This window comes from Lemur catta, chromosome 1 (assembly GCF_020740605.2).
Source record: "Lemur catta isolate mLemCat1 chromosome 1, mLemCat1.pri, whole genome shotgun sequence".
Classification (NCBI taxonomy): Eukaryota; Metazoa; Chordata; class Mammalia; order Primates; family Lemuridae; genus Lemur; species Lemur catta.
In genome coordinates, this window is record NC_059128.1 from 1,084,988 (window position 1) to 1,103,448 (window position 18,461).

General features: G+C 60.3%; 1 protein-coding gene across 2 annotated transcripts in view; it reads right to left on the reverse strand.

The window, feature by feature from the left end:
- The window catches only part of PACS2 (phosphofurin acidic cluster sorting protein 2), a 68,936-nt gene that overhangs the window by 27,141 nt on the left and 23,334 nt on the right, over window positions 1–18,461 (reverse strand). For both annotated transcript variants that reach the window (XM_045559197.1, XM_045559204.1), the window contains exons 2-4: window positions 5,626–5,713; window positions 2,901–2,990; window positions 1,958–2,083 (exon numbers count right to left, since the gene is read on the reverse strand). In XM_045559197.1, the coding sequence (XP_045415153.1) occupies window positions 1,958–2,083; window positions 2,901–2,990; window positions 5,626–5,713 (304 nt within the window). The remainder of the gene's footprint in view (window positions 1–1,957; window positions 2,084–2,900; window positions 2,991–5,625; window positions 5,714–18,461) is intronic.

Genomic DNA, 18,461 nt, shown 5'->3' on the forward strand with positions numbered 1-18,461 from the left:
CTCAGGGCCTGTCGGCAGCCCTGCCTGTGTCTGGAGGGCCGGCGGGGGAGGGCGCTACTGCTCCAGGCCCCCGGCCCTGCTTGGCCGCCCGGCCACGTCCACTGGCCCCACGCTGCGCCCTCGGGACCCTTCCCTCCCGCTGAGCACCCCGTGCACCAACCCTGCCCTGAGGCCCCACAGCCAGGCCTGGGGCCCACCTGGGGGAGCAGCCCTCACACCCGTGTCCACCTTTGCCTGCCGGGCCTGACACGGGCCTGGGGCTGCCCCAGACCTTGCGGAATGACAAGCCCACAGCGGCTCACGGGTGGGAAACAGCCGCTGCAATACGCAGGACACAGGACCAGAACTGCCCCAGTGCTCGGGGACACACAGGGCCCCACTGGGTCCCGGGTCAGAGGCTGCCGTTAGGAGGAGATGCCTGAAGAGGCTGGAGGAGGGGAGCACTCGAGGGGCGGTCATGTGACCACAGCTTTGGGGGTGACGGGGAGGGAGTGGGGCAGGGTGTCAGGGTTGCGCCCAGGGACCAGGCCTTTCTCCAAGGGCAGAGGGAAGGTGAGGGGCTTTAAGGCAGCAGGTGATGTGCCAGGTGTGCCCTTTGGGAAGGTCACTCTGGCATCGCCCAGGGGTCGGCAGAGAGAGCAGAAGGTGGGGCAGGCGGGGGACGTGCCAGCAGGGACGGGACGGGGCCGGGCCTGTGCAGACGGCGTTCAGAGCGCGGGCACCGCGCCAGGCGGCTAAGACGGGGCTGACGAGACAGGAGCCCCTGCACGGAGGCCAGGTGCAGGGCGGGCACAGGCCGAGGCACCAGGAGATGCCAAGCGCCGCAGGACTTCTGTGCTCCAGGGCGGGCCCCGTGGCCCCGAGAGCCCCTCTGGCCTCTTGCTCACCCGATCCAGCCTGGGGGCTGCGTGACTGCGGCCTCAGGCCTGTGCGGGGGCAGGGGCCTGCTCCGCCCTGTGCCCTGCTGCAGGGACCCCCCCCCCACCGAGGCTGGCCGCGGTTCCCACAAGGACAGAAGCCTCGGGCAGCGGCTCACGCTCTCCACACCCTTCACGGCCTCCCGGGCAGCGGGAGGGGCTGCGCCCAGGGCTGTGCCAGTGCTTGTGCCGGACACAGGGGTGGGGGCGCAGGGGATGGGGCGCCAGCACCGACCTGCCCCTCTCGGGCAGACAGGAGGCCTCAGACTCGAGCAGCGTGTGGGGGTGCGCTGCGGACACCCCCACTGTTCAAGCCCTGCACTGGGGAGGCCCGGGAGCAGGGTCCTGGCAGGGTGAGGAGGGCGGGGGGAGCCGGCAGCTGTGTCTCCCCACGAGGGGCTACCCTGGCAGACCTCCCTCTGCTCCAGGCGGGCGGCAGCAGAGCTCCCCGTGGCCCGGGCACTGCCGAGGCCCCGCAGCCCCCGAGGCTTGAACGCAACGTGCGCCAGGCCCCGCAGACCGCCAGGCCCCTCGGGACAGGCTGGCCTGACCGTTTGCTTTCTTCTCGAGGGGCTTCGCTTCGGTTCCCCACCAGGGACTTCTGCACCCTCGAGCCCCTCCCCAACCCAGATCGGCGGCAGCCTGTCCTGCTCCTCCGACCTGGGCCACAGTGCGTGGGACACAGGCATGGGACGAGACACACGGACACGGGAACCAGGGAACCGGCTGGGGGGACGCTTCTAGCGACACCTCCTGGCATGGGCTCCAGAACAGCCCCACCCGGCCAGAATCTGCCCTCCTGAGGGCAAGACAGGCCACTAGCAGGGCCCAGGGACACGCAGGCACGAGGGAGCCACGCCCCGAGTGGCGGGTGGGTGGCAGGAAGCCCCGCCGGGGCCCACACTCTGCCCTCACGGCAGCACCAGCCTCGAGGTGCCTCTGGGCATCGGGAGAGAAGTGGACGTTTGGACCCGTGAGAACACTCGCCCTGGCGCCCGTGAGGCCCGGCCGCGGCGGCGGCTGCCCGGCACAACACTCACCTCGGCCATGCTGACGGAGCCTGCGGCCAGTGTCTTGTAGCCCAGGATGGTCCGGTTCTTGTACCGCTTTCTGCGCTGCAGCATGATCTGAAGTTTGTTGCCTTCTCGCTTGAGGAAGTGCGGGTACTGGGGAGCGAGCGGGGGGGGGGGCGTGAGCGTGGGTTTCCCGTGGCCCCAGGCAGCCCCCTCGGCCTCTGGCGGCCCAGCGTCCCTGCAGCACGTGGTAGGGTCAACCCACCCGCGAGCCGTGTGGAGACCAGGTGCCAACACGGCCCCAAGGGCAGGGTCACCGGGACGCTTCCTGCAGCGACTGCAGCAAGAACGCACGGGCGGCCACGCTCACTGCGCCAGGCGGCCGCACGGCCTGGTCTCTGCGTTGACAGCCACAGCGGCGCAGGGAACTATCGTCCAGACGGCTGGGAACAGCTGTGGACGCCCAGACAGACCCGCAGCTGCCCTGGCCGGGATGCCGAGCACGCGGTTCGGCCCGCGCCGTGTGTGGCAGGGGCTACGCCAGCGGCACTCACCCTCGAGGCCCACGCGTCTTAGGACAGCGGCTTCTGCAGCGCAGCAGAGCCCACGTGCACGGAGCTCACGTTCACAAGCTTGTTCTTGAGAGCTCACAAAAACCGATTTAAAAAACTGGGAAAATGGGACTGTTCTCTGCCCGACTGCGGTGGTCACAAGCCAGTGGACAGTTTTCAAAGCCCACGGACCCCTGTACTGAAACAGGGTAAACTACGTTTTGTAAATTACACTTCCATAAACCTGATGCCCCAAAGGAAAGAATCAGAGAACCCAGACGCTGCTTTGCTGGGTGTCGGCTCCCGCACGCAGGCCCCCGTGTAACCCGCAAGGGAGGATGGAGAGAGACGGCCGAGGAGGGTCCCGCCACCGGGGACACCCACGAGGACCGTCCTGCCGCCCAGGTGCGGGGACCCACCTGCAGCGAGAAGGTCAGAGCCAGGTCTGTCTCCACCTGCCCGCTGGGGGGCAGCACAATCTCGTGGGACCGCAGGATCCGCTTGGAGCCCTGTGAGGGGACAAGCAGAGCAGCCAAAGAGGCCCGGTCACTTCCGCTGTCGGGCAGTGGAAGTCGCGGAGGCGCCCTGGGTGCTCAGCAGGGGCCTCCGGAGTGTCCGAATCCTGCAGCCGCAGCAGCACCTCTTGGAGTTGCCCTGGGACCCGAGAGAGATCAGGATGGTTCCTGCCACCGACAGCACGATGACCCCAGAGACGCAGTGAAGGGGACAGAGGTCCCTGGACAACCCGACGCCCAAGTCTGTCTGCACGAGCAGCTGCTCGGCACACCGAGCAGTCGTGTGAAAAGTAGAATGACCAGGACTGACTGGTCCTCACAGAAAATGACACGTAAAATACGGAGATGCTGTCACAGGACAGGGAGCTGGGAAGCCTAGAAATAGACCCAGAAAGTGCACAGCCAGACACACACACACTCGGTGCACAGTGAGTGAGGCTTGGGGACAGTAGGAACATTAGCCAGCGGTGGCCGTGGTGAGCGGATAACGGATCCCAACCCCAGACTGCACACCAGAACACGCTCCAACGGGTCACAGGCTCCTCACAGAACTGCTGAAAAGCACCTGGCCCGGCAGGGACGAGCCCTGGGGACTTCGCGCCAAGTGACCCGGTCAGATGTGTTGCACCCGGGAGGCCAGGTTCCAGGAGTGGGTCAGAGGTTACGGGGAGTGAAGAGTGGGGGCTGGAAGGTGGGGGGCGAAGAGGGCTGCAGAGAATCAGGTGTGGGGGGGTCCAGGACGGACAGAACCCAGGCAGAGGCCCATGTTCGGGTGGGAGCAGCGAGGTGGCAGGGACAGCCGGGGGGCCACGTGGAGGCTCAGCTTAGCCGTCCCGCTGCCCAGCTCTGGGCCCACAGCTCACGCGCTGCGGGGGTGCAGCCCCCGCCAGTCCTCAGCCCCTCCTTCCCCAGGGCCCGCTGTGGTCTGGGCTCTCCCTGCCCCTCCCCAGGGCTTCACAGATGTGTCCCCCAAAGGCCTGTGCCGAGGCCACCTCAGCACCTGCTGCTCGGGGGACACAAACGGACCCAGCCACACGGAGCACCGAGGACGGAGGACACCCCGGAGGGCTGAGTGCTCAGTCAGGACAGGGCCTGGGGCAGCACCACAGGGACAGACGGTGGCCGGGGAAGGGGCCCAGGAACAGGGGCAGCGTGGGTGGGTCAGCAGTGTCAGGGTGACAGCACCAGGTCCAGCAGCCAGTGACAGGCCACGGCCACCTTCTAGACTTTCCGCAGGGCTCTGAAGACCTGCTGAGACCTGACCCGTCCCCAGCCAAGAGGCCCAGACATGGCCCTGTGGCCTGGTGGCCACGCCTGAGGAGGCTCCCACGGGCCCGGGATGGCCCGTGCCTGCAGCACCTGCGCCTGGGGAGGGCTGGGCAGGGCTGGAGACCGTCCCCTCTGCCTGCCCGCCAGCCCCCGGGTGTCCAGGCTCCATGGCCCCAGCAAGTGCCACACACGCAGCACTCGCCTGGCCCGGGTGGAGCATTTTCTCCAGATCTTCATCTAAAAATGTTATTTTCTGGGAGGGGGAAGCTGCCTGGGGAGGAGCCGCGGGGCCTCCACACGCCGGACCCCAGCCTCAGCGCAGAGAACAGCCCGGCAGCGGCCGGCGTCACGCTGGCCCGAGGCTCCGGGCGCTGCTCCCCTGGGCCCAGCGGGTCCTCAAGACCCCGCGTCAGAGCAACCGCAAGTGTCGCGCTGCGGAGCGGGGACCGGCCATGAGCTCCATCAGCAGGACACTGTCCCCATGGGGCTGACAGGCTGGGCTCAAGACCTGCTCTTGTTACACTTCGATGGCCACACAGAAGGATGATCCCCCGCTGCGAGGACGCAGGGCAGACGGGCGCAGTGGGGCGCACAGGCCGCCTGCGAGCCGGGTGCCGGCCGGGGAGGGGCTGCCAGAGGCCAGCCCTGCACACGCCACACCGGGGCTGCTGGGCAGCGAGGGTGGCAGCGCCTCCCATTCCCTAGGGTGGGCCTGGAGCCCAGTGGCAGCCCACGCGGCGGGGGGACACCCCTGGCTGGGCCACTGGGCAAAGACCATGCCACGAGGGTCAGGGCTGCTCTACCCAGAGAAGCGGGCAGTGCCGGGGCCAGGCTCGGGCAGGAGTCCAGCATGACCCCTTCTGAAACAGTGACTTGTTCAAAGCCTCGAACAAAACCAAACCGAAGCCTGTGACAGGTTTGACTAAGGAAGCTGTGAGAGGTCGGAGGGCCGGCTGGGGTCAGCGGAGAGGCCCAGGGACCGGGGGCCGGGAGTCCTGGTCCAGCGCTTGCCCCCCCACCCCCGGAGCTTCCTGCTTCTCTCTCCGGCCAGGCCTCTTACCCACGGAAGGTGGGCGGGAGGGCGCGGGCGCTGGGTGCAGCCCACCTCCAGGCACCCTCCGGCCTGCCCTGCAAGTGACCTCCAAGTCCCAAAGGCTGGGCCCACCTCTCTCGTGGGGGACAGGACTGTGCCTGGGAGTTTCCAGCCCGGTGGTCCCAGATCCCCGGTTCCCCGAGATGGCGCCGGCCGCCCACCGTTGCATGTGGGGCTCACGTTTGCGCACCGGGCCGACGCACCCCCTGTGCGTGGGACGGGCTGCCCGGAGCCCTGCAGCAGCCGCAGGGGGCGGGAGAGCCTCACCTGCATCTTGACAGCGATCACCACGGAAATGAGCTCCTTCTCCAGCTCCTTGAAGACCACCAGCTTCTTCAGGGTCAGGCTGCACAACCTGCAAGGGCGGGGCGGGGCTCAGGCCTCAGGAGGCCCCTGGGGTACGCGCCCTCCACCCGGCCCGCCCTGTCCTGCGTCTTCCCAGCGCCGCGGCTGGTCACCCCTGCAGACCAGAGGTCTCACCCCCAGGAGCCCTTCCCTGGGCCTGGCCAGGCTGCAGCCACCCTCCGCGTCCCTGCACGTGGCAGGCACCTCCTCAGCACCCCTCGGCTGTTGGGCCTGGGGTCCCCTGTCCTGAGGTCCCCTGAGGGTGAGTGTCCCCTCCAGTGGAGGTGGCTCAGTGTGGTCTGTGGACAGACAGACAATCTGAGAGCCGCGAGTTCAAGATCACAGAACAAGGAGCCTGCCCACCCCTGCCAGCCACCCTGGGCCGGTCAGAGCGTTCCTCTCACCCTCCTCCCACTCATTTACCCGCCACCATGCTGTGCTGAGGCCAGGTGTCATGGAGGTGCCTGCTGCCCCACCTGGGACAGTCTGGGGGACCTGCCCAGCGACCGGTGGCTCCGCCCCTGGGGAACAAAGACGGCGCAGTCCCGGCTGCCCAGGCAGAGCCCGGCGTGCGTGACTGCTGCCCTGTGCCGACGCACGTCTTCTGCAGCACCTGCCACACACGCCCGGTCCCTGGACCACCCCAGCGAAGACGCCCCAGGCAGCCGCCCCTCCTGGAGAGTGTGGACGTGCAATGGAGTCGGCACACTTTCCAGAAACTCCTCCGCAGCTCTTTCAAATCCAGCTCATTCTCTGCTCCCGCAGGGACAGAGTAAGGGAGAAGGCGCAACTGTCCATGCCGACTGGACAGCACGGCTTCACGGCCCAAGACAGACGCGCTCCCGAGTGTCCCTGGGAGTGAGGTCCCACGTGGGAGAGCTGGACTCTTGGTGCCCACCTCCTGAGCTGTCACACGGCCAGCCTCGGACAATGCCACCAGGTGTCCAGGAACTGCACGTGGGACACGGTGGCAGGAAGGCAGGCCTCGGCCCCTCTAGCGCTCTCTACTGGAAGCACCCAGGCAGCAGATACAGGATCTGGTGGCCCCAGGATGTCACCCGGGCTCCCTGTGCACCCGTCAACCGACCTGAGAGATGGAGGCCCTGCCCCTGCGCTGGTTTAAGACGGAGTCCAGCGCCCCGTCCTGGGCTAAACGAGGCCCCGCCTGGTGTGGGCTGAAGACGGAGACCCCATTCCTATCCTGGCCCCTCAGGTGATGATGGTGACACTGCACTCCGCCAAGCCCAGAAGGTCAAAGGTCTGACACAGGGGCTCCCAGGCAGGACGTGCCTGACCCACAGTGGGCGTGGCAGGCTGGGGGCCAGGGAAACTGCCCGACAGCGCCTGGCACACCAGAGGACTGAGGCTGAGCCCAGCGGGGGCCTTGTCAGTACGCGGCTCCCACAAGGCAAGACAGGGCTGCAGACTCCAGGGGCCCCGGACAGGTTGGGCTGCGTGACGCCTGCAGGGGACCTGACTCAGGGACGAGCACCGTGTTCCAAACAAGACCATGGAAGCACAGATCAACCCGGCAGGGGTCTGTAAAGTAGACCTGCCCAGCTCAGAACATGTCTCAAGTTTTTTAATTGTTCCACGTGAGATGTCTGTAAGTTCAGTCTTTAAGATAAGCTGGCACGGAGCTTAAACAACCAGAATGAAAACCTAACACAGAAACCTGTCGGAGTCCCGGAAGTCACTGTCCTGTGCCGGCGTCGGGCCAGCCCCCACTGCCCCTCAGTCTCTGTGTGCACACCAGGCACACTGAGCCACCCGCAAGCTTACGGCCACCCTCATGCCCATCTGTGACAACAGGAGAATGCCAGGAATCAAGTCAGAGTCTCCTGGGACTTGGCAGCCGGTGCTCTGACAGTGTCTGGGAGCTGAGCAGGCAAATTCAACCAGATATTAAAGGAAGAGATAACACCAATTCTACATAACATCTTGCACAAAACGGAAGAGGAAGGAACACTTCCCAAGTCACTTTATGAGTTCTGTATCACCCTAAAACCAACACCAGACAAAACCAGTACAAAAAAGAAAACTAAATACCAATATCCCCTCATGGACATGGATGTAAAAATTGTCAACAAAATATTAGGAAACTGAATCTGCCAATATAGAAAAATAGTAATTACTATACCACAACTAACTGGGGTTGCTCCAGGAATGCAAGGCTGGCTCAACACCTGAAAATTGTGATTCGCCATACCAACAAGCTAAGTAAGAAAAAATACATAATCACCTCAAGCAACTCAGAAAAGCTTTTGAAAAAATTCAATGTCCACTTGTAATAAAAACTCTCAGCAAACTAGAAAGAGAATGGAACTTCCTCAACCCAATAAAAAGCATCTATAGGCCACAGGCAGTGGCACACACCTGTAGTCCCAGCCCTTTGGAGGCCGAGCAAGGGGATCCCTTGAGGCCTGGAGTTTCAGACCAGCCTGGGCAACAGAGTGAGACTCAGTCTCTACAAAAAATAAAAAATTAGCCAGGCATAGTGGCGCATGCCCGTAGTTCCAGATACTTGGGAGGCTAAGATGAAAAGGTAGTTTGAGGTCAGGAGTTTGAGGCTGCAGTGAACTATGATGGGGCCACCGAACTCTAGCTTGGGCAACTGAGCTGTCTCAAAAAAGGATAAAGAAATGAACACTCAGAACAGTAGGAAAACAAACAACCTCATAAAAAGTGAGCAAAATATTTGAACAGACATTTCAAATGAAAAAAACAGACATTTCAAAAAAAAAAAACAAAAACAAAAACCACCACCAGAAAGCAAAACTCAGAGTTGCATATAAAAAAAGGGGTGAGGTGGGAGTAGGGGATAAAACTCTACTATATGATCATTTTTATTTTTTAAATTTTGTTTACTTTTTTTTTGGAGACAGAGTCTTACTCTGTTGCCTCGGCTTAGAGTGCAGTGGCATCATCATAGCTCATTGCAACCTCCAACTCCGGAGCTTAAGTGATCCTCCTGCCTCAGCCTCCCGAGTACCTGAGACTACAGGCACAGACCACTGCGCCTGGCCCTGTGTGATCATTTTTAAAGATTTCAAAAAGGCAGGGCGTGGTGGCTCATGCCTATAATCCTAGCACTCTGGGAGGCCGAGGTGGGCAGATCGTTTGAGCTCAGGAGTTCGAGACCAGCCTGAGCAAGAGCGAGACCCCATCTCTACTAAAAATAGAAAGAAATTAACCGGACAACTAAAAATATATAGAAAAAATTAGCTGGGCATGGTGGCGCATGCCTGTAGTCCCAGCTACTCAGGAGGCTGAGGCAGAAGGATCGCTTGAGCCCAGGAGTTTGAGGTTGCTGTGAACTAGGCTGTCGCCACTGCACTCTAGCCCTGGCAACAGAGCGAGACTCTGTCTCCAAAAAATAAAAATAAAAAATAAAGGGCAGACCTAAGAGACTATCAACCAATTGCAAACAAGCAGCTCTGCCTGGATCCTGCTTTGGATGAACTAACTGTAAACAAACCAACCACAGACGACACTTATTTTGGGGCAGGTTTTGAGGCCTGTCCAGATTCCCTACTCTGCTCCCTACTCCTCGATGCTGCCGCAGCCCTCGTTTCTGCAAGTCCACATTCCCCGCCATTCGTCTTGACCTGGGGCTGGGGGGAGCCTAGCGTTTACTGTCCGTGTGGCACAGCCCGGCCGGCCCTGCACGTTCCTGTCCCAGAACCCAGCAGGAGGCCAGAGCTAGGTGGGGGCTCTCAGTGCCGAGGGAGGGGCTCCTCCGGCAGATGCGCGCGGGAAGAGCCAGGGCCGGCTAGCGAGCACCGGGAGGACACGCACCGGTTCCCGAGGCACAGCTCTGCTATCACCACGCACACCTACGGCCATTTGGATTTTTCCCCAGTATTCTAAGGTACGTCCAAGCCGATGCTATTTGTGCAAATAATATTAAAAGAATCATCAGCACACAGAAACCGAGCAGATAAACAGAACAAACGTCATTGGTTTATTATCCGAGGCTGGTCGATTACACAGCCAGGCAAGACTTGTCACATTATACTTGGCCCTCAAGGAAATCATGGACAAACACACCAAAAAAACCTACAAAAGAAGGTGAATCACGAACCTGCAACTTATTCAGTCAAACACCTTCCAATGTCACAGATTCAATAGTAACAAAAATAAAACAAAGCACATTTTAAAGGCATCGATGTGAAACACACAGGCGGCCCCCGGGCTGTGGACAAGCCGCATTCCTGAGAACGCTTTAGATGGGGTCCGCATGTGACAGGACCCCGAGGAGCAGTGCACGGAGCAGTGACAACGCCGCGATGACTCGCGTGTAACAGTATCATAAAAATAACACCCCCGTGCTGTGGGAAGAAGTTCCGGGAACCACTGTGCTCTTTCTTTTAATTCAAACAAACAATATAAAAACAAACTCACATAAAACGTTTAGACAGGAGATGGGAGACATTTAAAAAAAGACTAGTGAAGGTTAACGCTGCCCTAACGTTGCGTCGATGCTAGGTTAACAGGCATGTTTTGCTTACTTTGCTCTCCTAACCGAATCAGTAACCACCTTTCCGGTTCAGTTGTCCACGCAGCACACGGATGCACAGTCACTGACGCTCCCACCGGGGCCTGCCGTGCACGGGGCTCCCCATGCCACCTCCCCCTTCGTGACGTTTGCACAGCGAGAGGGAAGCCTGACGTCTTCCCGACGAACAGTGGCGTCTGGCCTTTCTCCGAGCCCTGAATTATGTCCACCTCCGTTTCCACCGTTGTCCCCTTTCTCTGCGCCCAGGCTCACCTGAGCCTGCCGTGGACTCTCGCCTCGGGGCGTGGTCGTCAGGGCAAACACGGACTCGCAAAATCGAAGGTAAAAGTTGAGGTGCAAGGGGCGCTGTGCGTGCGTGACCGTGTAGCGGAGTCAAGGCGTGGATGCCACGTGGGCTGGTTGCCACGTGGGCAGAAGCCGGTTCCCGAGTTGTTAATGTAACTGTGCATTATCCCCACAGGGAGCCTCGGGAGCCCGTGCGTCATCACAGAACCGCGTAAGCCGGTCACCCTTACCCCGGGGACCGCCCGAAACCCCACTGCCGGGCAAAACCTCCACACTCACAACAAAGACAACCTGCTGACCGCCCGGCGCTCCCTGCTCCGCCGCTGCATCTGCTCAGAACAGGCGTTAACCCCAGTCCTAAGCAGTGACGCTCCGCTCTCCGAAACGAGGCACACAGAGACGCAGAGACGCCACAGAGTAGCCACAGAAGACACGTGCCACCAGCAAGAGTTGACAGACATTCTCTGTACGGACTTCAGGTTTTTTCAAGGAAACAAAGGGCCAGACCACAGAAACCCGCCGTGTCCTCTCCCCATCACCCTCCCTTCTCGCCCCTGGAGGAACCACCATCCAGAGGACGGGCTGTCCCCAGACTCTGTCCTCTTCACCCTCCCTTGGCAGGGACCTCCCTCACGCTTGCTGCGTGACGACGGCTCCTCCCCGACCACAGCCCTGTCACGGGGGCGGCTGCACAGGTGGCCCTGGCAGTGTGCGCCCCACTTCCCGGGCAGCAGCCCCTGCCACTCCCGTCTCCCTGCTTCAGCGGCAGGACCCAGAGGTGGGAGCCCAGCCCAGCAGAGCCACCCGGCCAGCCCTGGAGCCGTCCCTGCCCCGTCACAGCAGGCAGCAGACAGCACCAGCTCGTCAGCTCCCGTTCCAGCTCCGTGACAGACGCGGCGGCCGTGCCCCAGGCTACAAGGCACAGCACACGCTTCCTACAAGCACATGTGAGTGGCATAGCTGTGGCTCATTAGGGTGGGCCCTCATCCAGGTGACCGACGTGCTTCTCCGAGGAGGAAATTCCAGCACCAGGAGGCCGTGCGGCCCAGGTATGTGCCAGCCGTGGTGCTCCATGAGCCGCCGGTCTGTACGGCCGCTGCCTGCTTTGCTGCTGGGCTGACTCTTTCCTACCGACGTCTAAGAACCTTCATCCTGGGTGTTAGTTGTGGGGCTGCGCACACGGCAGGCATCTCCCAGCTGGAGGATGTGGAAAGAATAAGGCCTTAAAACCTGTTTATCTGACCAAACACAGCTCTGTGACTTGTGTCCCCCTCCCACCTCAGTGCGGTCACTCCCCACGTGGAGCTGTTTGGGGTGTGTGTGAGGCAGTGACCTGACTTTTTATTTCCTCTATGAACGTCCAGCTGTCCCCAACCGTCTGCTCCACGTCCCCACTGATGAGTGGCATCTCCCTGAAGCACACCAGGGCCATGCGTCTGAGCCTCTCTGTTCCCTGTACGTTTGTCTGTGCGCCTGCCAAGCCCACGTCATTTCACCTAGTACAGCTAATTTAAACACATGTATATCTGCTAAGGAAAACATTCCCTGCTAAGGACTTCCCTGCTCGTGTCCCCCCCAAAGTTCATGTTGAAACTCTAACCCGCAAGTGACGGTCCCAGGGGGTGGGGCCTTTTGGAGGCAACGAGGCCACGAGGTCAGAGCTGTCACGAACGGGACTAGTGCTCTTATAAACGATTCCCCAGCGAGCTCTCCTGCTCCTTCCGCCACGTGAGGACATGGCGAGGACAGGGCTGTCCCCCACCCAGGGGTGGCCCTGCCCAGACACCAAGTCCGCACTGGGACCTCAGACTTCCAGCCGCCGTAACCGTGAGAAACTGGTGTCCGTGGAATTCTGTCCCAGCAGCCTAGACGGATGAAAATTCCCTCAACCCAAACGCCCCCATTTCTCTTTTATGTTGCTTATCTATTGCGTATGAATTTTAGAATTGTCTTGCCAAGTTTAACGAAAAATTCCTGTACAGAATTTCGTGAAACTGAACTGCATTTAGGGAGAGCTGACATCTTTGTGACGTTGAGTCTTTGCACTTCTTTACGGAAGAGTTTAACATTCTTGAAAAAGTTATCAGATGTTTCTCTTGTGAAAGGAGAGACCTTTGCTCAGTTTATTTCCAGACAGCTACTAGTAGCTTCTATGCCTAGCGTTTTATTCAAATTGATTTCCGCAGGTTTTCCAACACTATTGACTCTCCGTGTTGATTTCGTATCAATCAGCCTTCTAAGACCCTTGTTGGTTCTCGTAACTTGTATCCTTTTTTCCCCCTATTTTAAAAAGACAGGTTCTCACGCTTTGCTGAGATATCTACATATACATATAGATATAGGTATCTCCAAGACATGGTGTCATACCTAAGAAACCACTGCCTAACCCAAGGTCCTAAAAGGTGCTTCAGTTTTCTCCTAAGATTTTTACAGTTTTAGCTCACATTTATGTATGTCTATATTCATTTTGAGTTAATTATGGTGTGAGGTAAGGGGTCTATCTTCATTCTTTTGTGTCTGGATATCCGGGTATCTCAGCAACATTTGTTAAAAAGACTATACTTAATCTCATTAAACCATTTTGACAACCTTGGCAGAAATAAATTGAGGCCGGGCGTGGTGGCTCACGCCTGTAATCCTAGCACTCTGGGAGGCCGAAGCGGGTAGATCGCTCAAGGTCAGGAGTTTAGGACCAGGCTGGGCAAGAGCGAGACCCTGTCTCTACTAAAAATAGAAAGAAATTATCTGGACAGCTAAAAGTATACAGAAAAAAAAAAAAAAATTAGCCGGGCATGGTGGCGCATGCCTGTAGTCCCAGCTACTCAGGAGGCTGATGCAGGAGGATTGCTTGAGCCCAGGAGTCTGAGGTTGTTGTGAGCTAGGCTGACGCCACAACACTCACTCTAGCCCGGGAAAGAGAGTGAGACTCCGTCTGAAAGTAAATAAATAAATAAATAGACCACACATGTAAAGATTTATCTCTGGAATCTCAGTTCTGTTCCACTGACTGATGTGTCTATCCTTACGTGAGCACCACACTGTCCTGATTACTGCAGCTTTGCAGTAAGTTTTAAAATCTTTAAGGTGAGGTTTCCAATGTTGCTCATCTTTTTCAAGGTAGTTTTGCTATTATAAACATTTTTCATTTCGATTTGAAATCTCAGTTTCATCTCACTTCAGTATGGCGTTTGGCATCATCTCGGGCAGCGGCCCAATCACAGGTCACCACAGTTCCAACTCCTGGGCACGAGCGATCCTCCCGCCACAGCCCCCCAAGCAGCGGGGACCACAGGTGTGCGCCCCCACGCCCGGCCTCTGCTCTGACGTCCAAGGCAGCACCTCTGACGTCGCACTGTGGAGAAGGACGTGGCTACGGCAACGCTGCCCTGCGGCACTGTCTGCGGATGGAGACGCCGTGACACGACGGCCAGCACCGGAAACGCTGCTCGTGCAACGCACGAGGTAATGACAGATTTTAACTACGGCCAAAGGCAGGCTCCCGCGTTGGACAGTGCAGATCTACAGACTTTCAGCGGACGTCCCGTAACAAGTTAAAGAAGTTCCTATGTATGTCTATATTCCTAAGAATACGTCAAATTTTACCAAATGCTTTTTCTTCATCTATCGTGTGATTTTCCTTCAGTCTGAGGAGTTAACTGCTCTCGTGTCAGGTGAGCCGCCCGCGTGTCCTACGGCAGCCCCACCTCACGGGTCCACCACGTCACAGTCCTGCGCCCTCGGCCCTGCCACACTCCTCTTTCCGTGCCGCCCTCTTCAATGGACAGATTAGCCTCTTTTCAATCTCTGGGGCACATCATACGAGATACAGGTTATTTCTTGAAGATCCGGTAAAATTCAACAGTAAAACCACCTGCTGTCTGGGGGAGAGAAGTGCTCTGACGCCACACCCACTCATTTGATGTAACCGTCTCCTCCGGTCCCCTGTTTTCCTAGGCTGTTACCAATTCGTATCTTTCCTAAAAAATTACTCTACCAAAATTCTCATGCTCGCTGACGATGCCGTGTGCACAGGGCTCTTCTGTGGTTTCAGACGTCAGCGTCACCTGCACGGCTCCGCCCCCCGAGCGCTCTCTGCGGCTCTCGGCCACTCCTGCCAAACGCTCGCGGCTTTATCCGGCTGCCGCAAACAGCTGACTTTTGGCTTTGGCTAACATTCATTATTGCTTTCTATTTCATTAAGATTTGTTCTTTACTTTTTGTTTAAGACTCACTCTGCTCTTCATGTAACTTGAGTTGGGTGCTCCCGAGACTGAATAATTCTGCATTTAAAACGTGAGGTTTCAGCATTCAGAATCTCATCGCACACGGCACTAGCTGGGATCTTTTGTTGCACCTCCGTCCACCTTGCATGCGGTTGCCTGTTTTCCACCAGGCGCGACACACGGTTGTTTAGTATCCAGCTCACTGCCAGGTGGTGGCGACTTGCTGGCCATCCCCTGGGGTTCTCTAACCCCCTTGGGGGACAGGGTGGCTCCCCCCAGCTCAGTGTTTCAGGTTTCCTGTGACCCTGAAGCCTCCTGCCCACATGACAGACGTGGTCTGCCGCCCACCAGCCGCCCTTCCCAGCTCCAGCCTGGCCCTGGGTCCCTCCTCCTCCCGTGACTCTGCACCTGGGGATTTCCCCTCCTCCGCTCGCGCCGCGGCACACGTCTAGGAGCTGTTTCTCCCTGACCTTCCGGCGCTGCAGTGGCCCTGGCGGTCCTGTCCAAGCAGCCGGTCTTGCTCTGTGTGAGCGGCAACAGGACAGGGCACCTCCGCTCCTGTCTCCAGCAGCATTAAACCAGATACAGGAACCACGGTAAACACCAAGGGGCACAGGTGACAGCCACACGTCCCCAGGAGCTTGTGGAGCCAGCCTGCCATGGCCAGCAGAGCCTCAGAGGTGCCCAGACACCTGGACACCTGCGGGCTGGGCTGTCATCGGCCGAAGCAGGAGTGACCATCCGGCTGTGAGAGCCGGGCTCAGAGGGACAGCGGGTGGAGATGGCATGAGGGAGGGGAACCCTGAGGGTCTTTGACAAACGCCAGGCCTCAGCTGGCCCGGTGGCTCCGGCACTGAGCTGTATTGAGGACGCCCAGGGGCACCCCACAGCAGGGGGCACCACTGAGCACAGGGTCACAGGCATGGTCAGGGCTGGGTGGACACCAAGCCCTGGGACCTGGGAGAGCTGGGGGGCAGCACGGAGGGCGGGCACCTCCCCTCCAGGGTCACTCTGAGAACTCGCCAAGGGCCACACGGACCCGGAGGACCCAGAACCCTGAGCAGGCCCAGGGAGCCGGGATGAGCCGGGCGCAGGGAGGCCGGGCTGTGGGGCCAGGCCATGGCGGGCCCTGCAGGTCAGGGGAGATGGGAGGGGGGCGCTCTGCACCCCCTGTATGCCCCGCGGTGGCGCCAGGGAGGAGGGAAGCACCATACGCCCTCACCCCTGGTTTTTGTGAGTTGCAAAACAAGTGACATTTCGGAAGGACCACAGAAACCTGACTCAGAAATGTCCCTACACACAAGGCCGACGAGGCACTTCTATTTCAACACTTTCCAGGCCCAACTCCGCCCACCCCTCCCCAGTCACAGCCCACAGCAGCGGCCACTCGTCCCCTAGGAAGGCCAGGCCAGCACCAGCCCCAGGACAGACCCCTCAGCCACCTGCCCACCGAGTGGGATGTGAGCCGGAGACCGGAGGCCGGGGCCCTGCTGCCGCTGAGGGGCACACACAGGCGGTGGCTTAGGGGGTGGCTGCCATCCATGCACCCCAGGGGAGCGGGGCTGGACACCCCTTTAAACCACCCCATTCTGCGAGGCCGAGCCAGAGCTCCCAGGGGTCAGGGACGGGGTCTCAGAGGGGGCCTGGGCAGGTCCCACCCCTGGGCACTGGTCTTGGGGTTGGGGACCATGTCCACTCTGATCAGGAAGCTGGGGGTCACCTGAGGCCAGCCAGGCACAGCAAGGGGCACAGCCAACCCCAGACAGGTGCCCAACACTGTCAGCACCGTGGCTTTGGCACTTAATTTTTTTTCCCCGGTAGGAGTGTAATTTGGGGGAACAGTTTGGCAACGTTAATTTCTTTCTCTTTTTTTATTGCGGTAAATACATGTAACATAAAAGGCACCATTTAACCATTTTTAAGTGTACGGGTCAGTGGCCTTAATACGTTCCCTGTGCCGTGCGACCATCACCACCATCCATCTGCACAACCTTCTCACGCGGCACGTCTGAAACTGTCCCCGGTAGACAGCGCCCCCCCCCCGCCCACTTTCCGTCTCTCCAGTGTTGAGGTTCCAGGACCGCCTACGAGCGCAGTCACACGGCCCTCGTCCCTCTGCTGCCAGTGTGTGTCACTCGGCACGATGTCCTCAGGGCCCGCCGTGCTGCAGCTCCTGCCAGACTCTCCTTCCTTTCAAGGGTGAGGACACTCGGGCGCGCACAGCCCACGCCTTGCCTGTCGGCGGCTGCCCCGTGGCCTGGGGACCGGGAACAGCTGTGGACCTGGGAGCGCGGTCACCCTCGCGACCTGCTTCCAGCCCTGTGCCGTCTACACCCAGAGCGGTGCGTGGGTGCCGTGGTCACTCTGCTTAGTTTTCCGAGGCACCTCCACGCCGTCTTCCACGGCGGCTGCGCCACTCCACGCTCCCACCAGCAGCGCCCAAGGGGTGGCTTAGCTTTGAGCAAAAGCTTCTGTGGAGAGCAGTTCTCCTACAGTCGCCCCCGACACACAGGGCCCCACAACCCCCGCGGGGAAGCAAGACCCTCACCCCGCAGCACCCTCGGCCCTCCCAGAGCGTGGGGTGGGCACGCCCTCGTTCGTTCATTCATTCATTCATTCACCGAGCATCTGGGCAGACAGGGAACAGAGAATACACCCTCCCTCAGGGCCGACAGGCCAGCTGGGGACACAGAGACGTGTCTTGGAGGACCTATGGGGCAGGGGACGAGCCCCGACAGAGTCAGCAGAAGATCCATCTCCAAGAGCCCAGCTGGGCGTGGCGAGGGGACCCAGCCTGAGGTGCAGGGCAGGGGTGGAGGGAGCCAGGCCCGAGGAGGCTGGGCAACCCCGACAGTCTCTTGTGGGCCAGGGACGGGACCTCTTGCAGCCCTGCGGACTCGGCAGAGGGCCAGGGCCCAGGCAGGAGGCAGGCGGGCAGGGGGCAGGCTGAGGGCCCAGGCAGGAGGCAGGGGGGCAGGGGGGCAGGCTGAGGGCCCAGGCAGGAGGCAGGGGGGCAGGGGGGCAGGGGGGCAGGCTGAGGGCCCAGGGAGGAGGCAAAGGGGTAGGGGGGCAGGCTGAGGGCCCAGGCAGGAGGCAGAGGGGTAGGGGGGCAGGCTGAGGGCCCAGGCAGGAGGCAGGGGGGCAGGGGGGCAGGCTGAGGGCCCAGGCAGGAGGCAGGGGGGCAGGGGGGCAGGGGGGCAGGCTGAGGGCCCAGGGAGGAGGCAAAGGGGTAGGGGGGCAGGCTGAGGGCCCAGGCAGGAGGCAGAGGGGTAGGGGGGCAGGCTGAGGGCCCAGGCAGGAGGCAGGGGGGCAGGGGGGCAGGGGGGCAGGCTGAGGGCCCAGGGAGGAGGCAAAGGGGTAGGGGGGCAGGCTGAGGGCCCAGGCAGGAGGCAGGCGGGTAGGGGGGCAGGTTGAGGGCCCAGGCAGGAGGCAGGCGGGTAAGGGGGCAGGCTGAGGGCCCAGGCAGGAGGCAGGGGGGCAGGCTGAGGGCCCAGGCTGCACTTACCCCTGAAGTAGAGCCACGACCCCCCCTTTCTACACCGGCAGCATTTGCTATTGAGACACCAGGCCCCCAGCAAAGGCCCCTTTCTCCCTGGTTTCTGTCCCTGTCCCTGTTCCACTTTCTGGGAGAGCTTTTTGATTTCACCCTGCTGTCCCTGGACTGGGCTCTCCACGTCTACCGCCAGCTTTTGGTTCTCGCTGACTCTCGTCTGCACCGGAACATTCCTCTC